At 40.6% G+C, this 13,151-nt stretch overlaps 1 protein-coding gene across 1 annotated transcript; it reads left to right on the top strand.

Moving 5' to 3' along the window:
- Nucleotides 1-1,136: 1,136 nt before the first annotated feature.
- Nucleotides 1,137-12,167, top strand: ptpn9b (protein tyrosine phosphatase non-receptor type 9b). The gene is given in 14 exon segments (XM_018695740.2): nucleotides 1,137-1,184; nucleotides 3,588-3,731; nucleotides 4,398-4,487; nucleotides 4,809-4,933; nucleotides 5,363-5,468; nucleotides 5,597-5,707; nucleotides 5,806-6,716; nucleotides 6,916-7,012; nucleotides 7,743-7,812; nucleotides 7,942-8,020; nucleotides 8,210-8,360; nucleotides 8,691-8,834; nucleotides 8,836-8,899; nucleotides 9,389-12,167. Coding segments are annotated over 14 exon segments (2,349 nt in total). The 5' UTR covers nucleotides 1,137-1,151; the 3' UTR covers nucleotides 9,613-12,167.
- The last annotated feature ends 984 nt before the right edge of the window (nucleotides 12,168-13,151 follow it).

The following is a 13,151-nucleotide window of genomic DNA, read 5'->3' as shown; positions in this document are numbered from 1 at the left end:
GTCGTCACAGAATTAAATGTTTAGATCGCTAACTATAAACATTTGCTTTCCGTCGAACAGAAATCTGAAATCAAAAAGTCCGCCGATGCGCCTCCCCGGTGTTTCACAAAAACAGTTCGACGGAACAAAATGTTCGAATACGAAAGTTCCCACCAACACCAACACCACCACCACTACTACTACTACTACTACTACTACTACTACTACTACTGCTACTAATGCTGTTAATAGATTTAATCTATGTATGTATAGAATGTTTTTAATGAACCGTTTATAGTTGAGTAAAAAAGACGTTTAATACTTAATAATGCTTTTGTAAATTCTCCAAGAAAAACTGCCTATAAGCGCTATAAAATGGAAGAGACAGATAGTTTACAGTTTTTAGTTTACAAAATATATAAAAATAAAAAAATAAAACACATAAAAAAGTGTATAAAAATATAATACTGCATGGAAAAATAATGAACCACATATTGAATTATGAACGACTATTATTAAAATATGTGTATAAATACATTTTTTGTGCTGTCTATGGTAAACTATCAATACATTAAGTTTACAAACTGAATGGAAAATACAATTAATAAATTGTTGGTAAATTGCATTGATAAGCACAATGTAAATCAGGTGTATTACTGCCAGTAGTAAAATTGATAAAAGCAGATTTATTTAGTAAAATAAAGTAATAAATTCTTTTATGAACCATGAATGGTAAAAATTTATGGCCTGTGGTAAAATGTATTGATAAACTGAGTTTATTACCGTCCATAGAAAAATAGAGTCAATAGAAATATCGATCACAGTTTATTGACTGTCAGCAGTAAACTGCAGTGATACAGGTTTTGATCAGTGTGGTAAACTGCAGTTTTGAGCTGTCTGTTTTCAAGTGTATTGATTTTGAATGTGGTAAGGAGTATTGATAAACACAGGTCTTACGGTAAAGTGTATTGATAAATACAGTTTCCAAATCCTCTGTGGTAAAGTGTATTGATGAACACATGGTTTAATGAATGTGTGGTAAAGCGTATTGATAAACACATTTTATCAGTGTCTGGTAAAGCGATTGGGTGTGGGCGGGGTCTCGGTCTCTGTCTCGGGCGTGAGCGAGCGGCTGGTGGGCGCGCCCGCTGCGACGTTGCGGAGGCTTCAAGATGGCGGAAGCCCTGACAACTCAGGAGCAGCTGGTAAGGGTCTCTTAACGGATTTTTTCCTTATCTCCCCATCGTGTTCAGTATGAACACACGTCACCTTCAGTTACTTCTCTCACTGATTTTTTCCATATATTTTGTCACGGTGATTGTTCCCGGGAACGATGTGGTCATGTTCAGCGCTGGCCCGTTCGCACCCTGACTCCGGTGTGACTGACAGCAATTAGCATGTGTGTTAGCATGATGGCGTTTGCTATTAGCTAGTAGTAGGGATCACTTAACCGGCTGTGTATCTCGAATACTCGCTCCCCTGATAACCCAACCTTACATGGACCACATAGTTATGTTCATATCACTTATGTTAACTAACGGTACACCCTTATCTATGGTTAACCCCATACATGGTGCCTTCAGTGTCTTTAAAGCTACCGTTAGCCATCCAGCCACCACATGTAACCTAGCCGCTAGCTAATGCTAATAGCTATTGTTGACTTGCAGGGAATTTCCTTTTCAGCTATCTTGCCAGATGTTAAAAATGATATTGGACTTCGCGTGAAGGTTAAAAATGGCCAGCCAATGATTGCATTAATTGTCAATCGTTATAATGTGCCATGACACAGTAAAGACAGACCAAAATCATGAGTCTCATCGCGCACCGCGAGTGTTTGCTATGAGCCCACTAGCTAGCAGTGTCCTGCCTATCAGATTTACGGTCGAGAATTCACAGAAGTGATACTCCGGTTCCTAGCATTGTTGTTGCCATCACTTTCTAGTAAAGGGGTGGGCCTGACATTGATAGCAAACATCAAATGGCACACCGCATTTCTGACAGCTGACAGCTTCGTTATATTGATACTTGTTATATCTTCATCAAGCATTCACAAGGTTAATCTATCAGTACATTAAATAACGGGACACGCTCACACTGCTCCCCAGATTTGTCGATTTGTTTCTTGATGGCTTTGCGTCACTTTCTCAGAGCCAGCAACGTGAATCGATCGAGTTACTACCCTGAGGACACTTGGAGTACAAAATGATTGTAGTGTTAGCTCGCTGCTGAAAACGGCGACTTGTTGCCTCGTCTTATCCCATCAATACTAACAGCCATATCCTGGTGCTGATCATCTGTCACTGGTGGGAAGCTAACAGTATATTTATACATCGGTTTCAATCATTTATCAGGTCTCTCGTGATATTAAGGATGTGATTTAAAGATCCCTGACTTGCCCTGTCTCAACCTGTAAAATTGTATCCCAGCTTAACGTTACTGTTGCCCATTTACACACGTGTTGACAACATGTGATCAGCATTTATTTAAGGGAAATCTGTGGTGCAGTAAGGAGGGTACCCTCAGAACACATCATTACTTGATATAAGTTTGTTGCATGATGAAAAATAGACTATGCCAATTTGAGTGGTGTTTAGTGGCACTAAATTAGACAGTGTACCTTTTGATGTTGTCAGATGTGTCTTTGATTGTGTTTGATTCCTTTACTTCTCCTGCCTTGATTGAAAAGACCAGGTGTAGGTTAGCTTTACTCAAAGTGTGTTTTTGTGTGTGACTGCAGTATGTGTATAGTCACAGCACTGACTTAGGTATATTCCTGGCACATAGTTCTGGCTGTGTCACTCTCTGAGAGTCACAAATCTTTGACGAAAGTGTAGTTGCTCTGATTGGATAAATGACCAAATATGACTTTCCTGTGTGAGATTATTATTGTCCTGATGATTTCATCTATCTATCTATCTATCTATCTATCTATCTATCTATCTATCTACCTACCTATCAAAATCATTCACATTAAGAGAGAAGGAAGCAGAGTTGCTTCTTCACACAGCCAATGCCATATATTTAATGAATGTGTCTATTGTTTAGCCCGTCATCTAATAACAAAACTGATCATGAGATGCATCAGGATGTGGGTGACTTACCACGTCTGCCAAACAGCTCACAGGGAAAACCCTGTATTTTGATAAATTTTTCAGTTGACATCCGCTTTTTTATTATTTGTCTTATGAGTGAGTAGATTCAGGTTTTGTGTGTAGCTGATCATTTACTCTCCCCCTCTTGCTGGTTTCAAATTTAGAGGACAGATGCAACCCACTTGGGTGGAAACAAGCTGACTGTTGTTCTCCTGGCGTATGAGTGCTCTCATCTATTTCATCTTCCAGGGGCACAGCCTGTTGATACCATCTGTATCAGAATTATTGTAAGCAGGCAGAGACAGTGGGGTCTTGACAGTTTTATGTGTGTTCTCCTTGTCATGTCAGTTGTCATCCCATAATCTCTATCTGTCTCTCCCATCGCTTTACTCCCTAAATTCCATGGTTTTGATGTGTTTTTAATAGTTGCTCCTCCTTTGTTTATTCCCCTTGAGTTTTTCTGCTTTAACCACACACAGACACCTCACCTTTTCTCCTCCCTCAACATTTGTGCAGGCTGTGGAGGAGTTCCTGAGTGAGGTTCGTAGCAGGGAGCAGCCTCACAGTGCTGGGCTTGTCTCCCAACCTACAGCTGTAAAGTTTCTTATGGCCCGCAAATTTGACGTCTCCAGAGCCATCGACCTCTTCCAAGCATACAAGGTACAGCAGTTTTTTGATGGTTGAACTATTTTTCTATTATCAACATGACACCAGAGGGCGAAATTATATTTATTTAGGTAAAATAACTAATTGCAATATTTCTGAGCAATATTTTAATTACAGTTGAATCTTCTACACCACCAAATAAAATCCAGGCTTATTTATTGGTGTATACAATACATCCATGATATTTTTAAACCAAAATAGAACGAATCAGACAAATGGATGATGAAGACTTTTTACTGTAGCAGCATGCATAATGACAAGTCATAACTATGACTTATCAAAACAGTTCTGAATTGGCATGCTCCTGTTCAAAATAGAATATCAGCATGGTGTGTATTATTGAGTAAGTTAGCCCATTGAGGACTCAGAGCAGTGCAGGGGGTGGATACAATGAACAACCATACAGTCTTATGAAAACTAATATAAAATCTTAGCATCAAACACTATTTATGCAAAGCTGTTTGTTTTATATTTTTGCTAATACTGTGCGTGGTGCTGTAATTTTTGAGGCTGCACTTGGTGGTGGTGCTCAAAACACAACTATAGCCTGCTATTACAATGTTTTCGGTGCTGTTGCACATTTGTTTACCTCCTGATTTAGCTGCAGGCTAATGACTGCCTTCTTTCTTCCTGACCTTTACCATCACGTGTCAACATTAGAACACAAGGATCAAAGAGGGCATCATCAATATCAACCCTGACGAGGAGCCCCTACGCTCTGAGCTGCTGAGTGGTAAATTTACAGTCCTGGTGAGTATCTCAGTCATTATGAGCCACTGAACACAAAGGAACTCGAGTTAATCACTTTGCAGTTACGTCCCTGGATACATAAAAAGTAACACACATAGTGTGGACATGTATGCTTGTGTGTCTCTTTTGTTTCATTTGAAATGGTGATAACAGCAAAATTTATGTGTTTTAACTTTATATTCTTGAATGTGCATTTGAATGGTCAGAAAAAATGAGTGCGTGTGTCATCGGAATTTGAATCGACCTCTTATAGATAACATAGCATGGAAGCAGAGCACATTTGCATTGGTGTATATGATAACCTGTCAATGTTCCTACCAGCCTGGCCGTGACGCAAAGGGTGCTGCTCTAGCACTCTTCACTGCCCGTCTCCATCGGCCAGACATTACCACCCATAAAGCTGTGCTTCAGGCCATCATCTATCAGCTGGACAAAGCCATAGAGAGGTGATGCTCTAACCATAACCATTTCTATAAACACAGTTTTTTCTCTCCGTCCTGTATTTTACTTTGTTGTTATAGTAGACATGTTCCTTTTGGTCATTTTTCATCTCTCTCCCTTTCTGTTCCCATTTTGCATTTAGTCTTTTTTTTTTTTTTTTTTTTCCTAGTTCCAGTTTTTGACTTCTACTACTCATTAGTAGTGTCAGGATCTCAGATAGTGTCAGCCACTTTGTTTTTTCCCAATATGATAATTTTATGTTTGTTTTCCTGCAAACACCAGGATTAAAAAAAAGAATAATTATATAGAGTATTACCTCACTCTTAAGTTTCCCTTTCGTTGCATTCTGTAAAATTATTTGTATTTCTTATGGCAAGCTTCTGTGACACTCCTTCTCTGCTTTTAATTTAAAAATATTCTTGATTTCTCCTCAGTATACAAACTCAAAGAGACGGACTCATATTTATCTACGACATGACCAACTCCAGCTACAGCAATTTTGACTATGAGCTCTGTGTGAAGATCCTCAATTTGCTCAAGGTAAATATCTGGAACATGCTCTTTTACTTGCTTATTTGCCTGTGCTCTGGTGTTTGGTGTTAAAAGTGTCTCCCTTGAAATGAAAAACCTTTTAATCATTTTGTCTATTTGCTGCTTATATTTTCCAGGGGGCATTTCCAGCTCGTCTAAAATGTGTCTTCATTGTATCATCACCTCTTTGGTTTCGTGCACCTTTTGCGGTCCTCCGCCTCTTTGTGCGTGAGAAGCTGAGAGAAAGGGTATGTGTGTCTGTTTTCATCAGGGGATTATGTCCTACTGTGTAATATGTTTGTCGTTTGTTGTTTAAAATGCGTTTTCTTTGTTCTGCAATCGCCAGGTGTGCACGGTGAAAGCTCACGAGTTGGCCAGTCACATCCCAGTCTCCTCCCTTCCTGAGCACCTGGGTGGGACATCCCAGTATAGCCACGTGGCTTGGATCCAGTCCTGCGTTAACGTTCACACAAACACTGTTCAGGGTGACACGCAAGAACATGACACGCATGACTGTGTGGGAAGCCTGCTACGCTCTTACAGCTTGGAGTGCAGCAACACAAGCGCAGGCGCTACATTGTCCCACACCCATATAAACACGCAGTTAGGTTCTGAGCTAGCTGTGGCTAACTCTAACTGCTACGACGATAGCAATGCTAACCCACACAACCACTGTGGTGTGGGGGAGGGCAGGACTCGAGGCCTAGGCCAGTACCAGCAGAGCCCACATTCTGCCACAAACAGGCCGCAGGGGAACCACCAACACTGGAACGGCTCAGCGGTGAGCGAAGCCAACATGGCTGTTAGTGGCTCCAGCCCCAACGCTAACATGAACGGCCGTGGCCGCCAAGCTCCTCCCCAATCAGACACGCCTCCCGACACGCCGCTTTCCCAGAAAGGTGGTGGGGATGCGGTAGACGTGAAGGTAACAGACTCTGCCCATAGACCTCAGAACGAGGGTGTCAAAGAGGAAGACGAGGAGGAGCATGAAGAAGAGGAAGGGGTGCCGCCGTTGCCCCAGAAATCTCTGCCTCGTCCACCCCACCAGCCTTCCTCTCATTCCCCGCCCCTGTCCTCGTCGTGGGGTCCTGATGATGAGGACCGCTGCATGGAGGTGTCTGTTCACATGCCAGAGCAGGGAGGCATGACAGTGCACGATCTCGTGGAACATGTGAAGAGGAAGAAGAAAAAAGGGATCTATCAGGAGTACGAGGAGATCCGCAAGGAGCCACCAGCAGGCAGCTTTGATTACTCCAAGTAAGACATAGAAAAAATACATTTTATCCATCACTCCCTCCTTTTTTTTCTGTGTGCTTCTGTCTCTTCAATGTACATCTGCTGGTCTCTTCCTTTATTTTCTCTCTCGCTAACAAGGTAAAGGAAAATGACATGACAGATAACACATCAGCCCTGTCTGTCATGTTTCCTCACGTTGAACTTAACTCTGCTTTTACAGGAAATTATCTAATCAGATAAAGAACAGGTACAGTGATGTTCTCTGCCTGGACCAGTCACGAGTGCGACTCTGCCAGCTCTCTGATGACGAGGATGAGGTAATAATTAATGAAACATTAATTCTTCTCGCGTTTTAGTGATTACTGTATTTTTTTCATACATATGTAATTCCTTCATGACTTTGCAGATGAAGGGTGACTTGATAAATTTTTGCTGCCAAATTATGTGATAGTGTAGCCATTATCAGTCATACTCAGACTTCTGATTCATGTGGTCAGCAAAGGATTGACTGTAAACATAAATGTGCAAATTTCATGATGCATGTCAGCATTAGGTGTCAAGACCCAACATTTGGGTTTCAACTGTCATGGTCTGTTCTTTACCTGTGCTTATCTGCTACGTGTAATTGAACAGTGGCGTTCTTGGAAGTATCATTCACAGCGGCTTTTATGTGGTTTAAAGGGAAAGACCTGTTTTCTGGCAACCTTGGCTCTTATTTTTGTAAAATTAGCACAGTGTTAGAATGACCAAAACTGTCAATATTGTAAAAAAAATCTGACAAGAAATACAAAGGTGGTATGGCTGTAGAACAAATGTTGGGATTGGCAATTGAGTTCATACTGTATTGTATATAATAGAATTTAAAGTGAGTCCAGTGTAAATGTTTAACCATTTACTGCAAGTAAGTGAGTAAAAAAATGTAATTCTACAGAAACCAGAACCCCACTTATGTGAGTAGAAAATGTGTGTCCCACTCGAGTAATACTAATGTTGAGCATCTTACAGTCTCTTGAATCTCACCCCATCTCTGCTTTGTGATTTTTGCAGACATCAGATTACATTAATGCCAGTTTCATGGATGGGTACAAGAGGAGCAACGCCTACATCGCAACTCAGGGTGAGTAGCTGCTGAAACAAACTCTAAAATATACAAATATATACTTTTTCTATTCCAACCCTACTCAGTTCCCCTTAGAGCTTATAACCTGGTGTTGCCGTGGCCTTGACAGACTTTTGTGTCCCTTAGGTCCTTTGCCAAAAACTTTTGGTGACTTCTGGCGTATGGTGTGGGAACAGTTCGTACTTATCATCGTCATGACCACCAGGTGAGGCTCCCTCCCCTCTGTTTTCAGTGGTCTATAATGGATCGGGCCAGGTGGACGCTGCACGGATTAAACCTGATTTCAGAGACCAGTTTTAGAGATGTACAAAAGGTGCAACATAACATAATTACATGAAAGGGTGATGATGAGATTAAAATGTTAAAATGATGTGATTTGTGTTGTGCGTCTCAGAGTGGTGGAGCGTGGACGTGTCAAGTGTGGTCAGTACTGGCCTCTGGAGGAGGGCAGGACCGAGCAGCATGGATACTTCTTGGTCAGGAACACGCACATCGAGGTATTCCAGGACTTCAAACTCTCCCATCTTGAACTCTACAACACACAGGTAAGTCATAGTTATAGTAGTTGAGTGCTGACAAATTCAGAAACTAGGTCTGTTAATTAGAGATAATAAAATGGCCCTTTAAGTATCTTTGATGGCTTTAGAGGTACTTAAGTTTCTAGTAAAGACAACTTGATATGACTTTATTGACTTAAGATTGTTGGAATGCTTTTGCTTGTGGAATCTCTTCATTTTACAAGATCATAATTTCATGTAATCTGACAAGAATACTTGGCCTGAAGATTTGGTCACAGGCTCATACATGCCAGTTGAAAGGAATGAGCCTAAAATCTCGCTCCCTTCCTCTACAAACCTGTCTTGACTTTTTCCTAGTCTGGAGAGAGACGGGAGGTTTACCACTACCTCTATGTCAGCTGGCCAGACTTCGGGGTGCCCAAGAGTGCTTCTGCTATGCTGGACTTCCGTGAGCATGTACTTCAAAGGAGGGAGGCTGCAGTCAAGAGCCTGGGAAACCGTTGGACTGGGGTCTCCAGGAGGCCCCCCTGTGGTTGTGCACTGCAGTGCTGGCATTGGCCGCACAGGTAAACACTACATTTTAGGGAGTTCAATTGTCATTACAATAGAATGCATCAGGTTTAACTCATCTTTTTATTGTGTCCTCTTACTTACTTACTTACTTACTCCTTACCTCTGTTGGTTATATAGTCACTTCTTGTTACATATATACAGAATGTGAAGATGGAGTTACTGTTAAAATGAATGGAAAATTTGGTTTTAGTCACCGGGAATGTTGCTCAAAGTGTCTAAGTGGCTCCAACATATTGTTGAACCTGTGCTAGTAAGAATTCAGACTGTGCTCTGAAGGAAAAAAAAAAGGGTCCTTCTCAGTACTACATAGGTATACCTGACACATAGAATAGGAGGGTAAGTGACAACTTATTTTACTTACTTTGTACAGTTACAGTTTTAAGTTTTCCCCTGTTGTTGTGCATCTGTGTAAATAGTAATTGCATATGGCATCCTTGTGTAACTTCTTTGTCTCGCTCTTCTTCCCCTCTCTCTCTGTGTAGGCACCTTCTGTACTCTGGACATTTGCCTGTCCCGGCTGGAGGACATCGGCACAGTAGATGTCCGTCAGACGGTGCGGCGGATGCGTACACAGAGGGCTTTCAGCATCCAGACCTGGGACCAGTACTACTTCTGCTACACGGCAGTCATCGAGTACGCCCAGCGCCATGGGAAACTGAGCCCAGTGCAGTGGTCCGACTCAGACCTAGAGACTGACAGCGAGTGAGCGGACACACGGAGGGAGAACTAGACGAATGGGGTAGCCAATGTAAACCGAAGTCATAGGAACGATAGGCAGAGGAATGACATTTCAGAGTAGAGGAGAAAGGTGACTCTTCTGCCATAAGAGAGAAGAGACAAAGGATGGAGATCTTGTTTTGGCTCTCGATGTAACAACGCAGACTCCCACAGTTGCTCTTCCTTTACATGAGTGGATGGACGGAGGAGGTGAAGAGCTGTGGGAAAAAAAATACAGGAAGTGGAGACTGTGCGTTGCATCACCGATTGAGCAAGCTGTCCTGCCAATTTCCGAGCCCCTTTTTATTTAGCAAACTACAGGGGGACTTGGCCTGCCCGAACCTATCTTGTTGACAAGAGTGTTGTACGAGTTGTAGCATTTTTATATTGACTTGCACATGAGGAATGACAAACTTGAACTTTACCCCTTGACGCCCTCCAAACCCCAGTCTTTTTTCCTTTTTGTATTTCTCGTTCCTTTTCAACCCTGAACAGGTCTGTGACTACAGATAAAATGTGAGGGGTATGAAAAGGTGAAACTTGAAAACTTTTTGCTTTGTGTTCTCTTTTTTTTTGGAGAGGAAATGGTTCTTCCTGAGCAAATGGTCGTAAGTAATAGTAGATCAGCATGTGAGCCATTTAGTCCATCTTGTTTTTTCCTTTATTTTCCATGTCCTTTTTTTTCTATGGTGCATTTTCTACATGTGTTTCATATTTGTGCATATGTAGACTAACTTTTCAAAGCCAAAGTCCTCACCCTGAATGCTTGGATGTACTCCTTACTGAAATATTATAGACTGAAGCCCATGTATATTCTTGTAACATACATTTATACATTAGTGTGCATTATAACAACCTCTGAAAGAAGAGCAAAAAAAAAAAAAAGCTGTTTAATATAATTGACTTAACCTTGAGAAGAAATATCTATGTAGCGAGCCAGGCTATGACAAAATATCAAAAAGAGTTCTGGTATAAAACTGATATCATAATGCAAATCTGTGTGATTTGTCAGGTCTAACATCATTTTTACTGTTGGAGCGTTCTGATTGGACGATCTTAAGTAATTTGGCCTTAACTTGATTCACTGCCTCGTCGTTCTCAGACCTAAACCATACCTGAAACTGTAAACCGTTTTATTTCCCCTTTTGTCCTTCCCCTGTTTGAATCTTACTCTTTTGATGCCACAACTGTTGTGTTTGATTCTTGGGGCACATTCTGCCTCAGATAATTGTGCCTTCAAGTTTTCCTTAGCTTAATGTCTCGCTAGTATAGTAATAACACCCAAACTAGTGCACTTGCATAGTACACATTGACTATGTGCTACACAGGACACCCACATTTTGCCTATAGTCCTGTACATAGTACACTACTTGAATAACATAAAAGTAGTGAGTTATCTGGGACTAAGCTCTGGTTTGAGACATGGCTATTCTTTTATCATTTGACCTCAGGGGGTAATTCTAGTGTTTTTTGCCTAGTGTCAAAGATCCGTTTCTGGGTTTGCTCCGGTAAATTATCATTTAAGAAAAAAACTATATAAACTTTATTTTGTATTTTTTACTGTATTGTATCCTACAATATTTATGTCTTTGTAAAACTTCTACAATATTGAAATCAGTGAATGTTGGTACGATGCTACAAATAAAACAAACCAGTTATTGCATTTGATAAGCTGAACAAATCAGATGGGGAGTGAAATATATTTTTTGTTGTTCAAAATGAAACTTTAGTGGAAAATATCACTTGCCATTGTATTTTCAGAACTGACTTGTATAAATGGTGATTGTTCAACTCTAGGACAATAGAGGGGTTTTGGGGAGGGTGGGAGGGCAAGGGGGAGGGTCATGTTTTTAGAGAGCTTATTGTTAAACTCTTCAGTAACAGTGACATTAACGTCTCACTGTCTGGTACCCAATGCCAAGGATAAAGCAAAAAAAAAAGAAAAAAGAGCTATCAAGAGGGAAAAAAACTAGCAAAAAAGACAAGTGGCTGACATTTCTGTTCTCAAAAAACCCAGCCTGGTGTCAATGAGTAAAAAAAAAATATATATATATATATATTTAGAATGGGATATGGTTTATCAGCATGGTAAGAGAGCCTTGAATGTTTTTGGGGTAATGGTGTCCAAGCAATTTTGTCAAGACAGACTTGGATATTATTGGTGAATGTGGACCCTGCATCCCCCAATGCCAAAGGCCCAGGCTCACCCTAAAAATTTTTCCCTGTCACACATCCTCAACAGCCTACTAGCATGGACCTATCAGTGCAGCCTTGCATCCATAGACACAGACTCTGGAGCAACACGGGAACATTACTGAAGAATATGTATGGCTACAAAATGGGAGAGTGTGTGTCAAAGAGTCTTGGTCCCCATGATATTTTTAATTTGTTTTATGAGAAACAAGAGAATGCAATGTGCATTTGTCATTGGTGTTCATTTAATGTTTCCTTTTTTTGTGCTTTAAGTTCTCGTGACTGAATTATGGCCTTTTACATGCTGTCAGCCCGGCTGTCCCATTAAAGCAATGGTATTACTATCCTGAATGAGTACAAAGCTCCAGTGATCTCTTTTTGACTGAACAGAGTGGTGTGTGTGCAACATGAACATGTATACTAAGTTCTGAAATTCTTGTCACTTACACACATTTTGTAGCATTTCGTTCAAGCAAAGCTCTTGAGTACAATGACTGATTTTTCAGCGTGTTATTGATTTTTTTTCTTCTCCCCAGTCAACAGAAGCAGACAGCTTTAGGCTTGTAGATTTAGATTCATGTCTTTGGACTGACTAAGTAATGCGCTTGTGTACAATTTTGAGGAACTTGTACTTGAGTGTTTTCTTTTTGGTGCCACGTTATGGCTCAACTCCACAACACTTCAGAGGGAGAACTTTTTTACTCCACCCTATTCTCCACCTATTATTTAATACTAATGGCTGTAACTTTACAAATGAAGATTTTACATACACAACATCTGATGAGGTTATAAGATATGCAGCTTTGTTATAGATCAGACTGCCCAACAGTACATAACAAAGATAGATAGATAGATCTACCTCAACTAACTAAAACAGCAAGATACTACTTGGCCTACACATTAATACACCAGTTATAAAAACATATGAGTAACATATGTAGTGTAATACTTCCCTTAAGGTTGTTTTCTGCACTGAATACTTTTACTTTTGATAATCCAAGTTCTTTTAGCTGATCATTTTTCTTCACCTTTACTTTGCCAAAGTTTCCAAAACAGGACTTTTACTTGTAATGAGCTGTTGTGTGTGGTTTTGCTGCTTTTGCTGTATTTAACTGAGGGTTTTGAAGGTGGCACGCTAACAGACTTTTGCCAGGTTGCTGCAGCATGTGGCAATCTTTTGTACACATTTTGTAAAGTGAACAGAAAATACACAGGAGAGCACAGATGGGATCTTCTCATCTTCTAATGTGTTAAAATTGAGGGTTGAGACACAAAACATCATGTAAACATCAAACAGTTTAATATTTCCTGCAACTCCTGCAATAATACAGCAAA

Source organism: Lates calcarifer, linkage group LG5, assembly GCF_001640805.2.
Source record: "Lates calcarifer isolate ASB-BC8 linkage group LG5, TLL_Latcal_v3, whole genome shotgun sequence".
Classification (NCBI taxonomy): Eukaryota; Metazoa; Chordata; class Actinopteri; family Centropomidae; genus Lates; species Lates calcarifer.
This window is presented reverse-complemented; position numbering and strand designations above follow the sequence as displayed.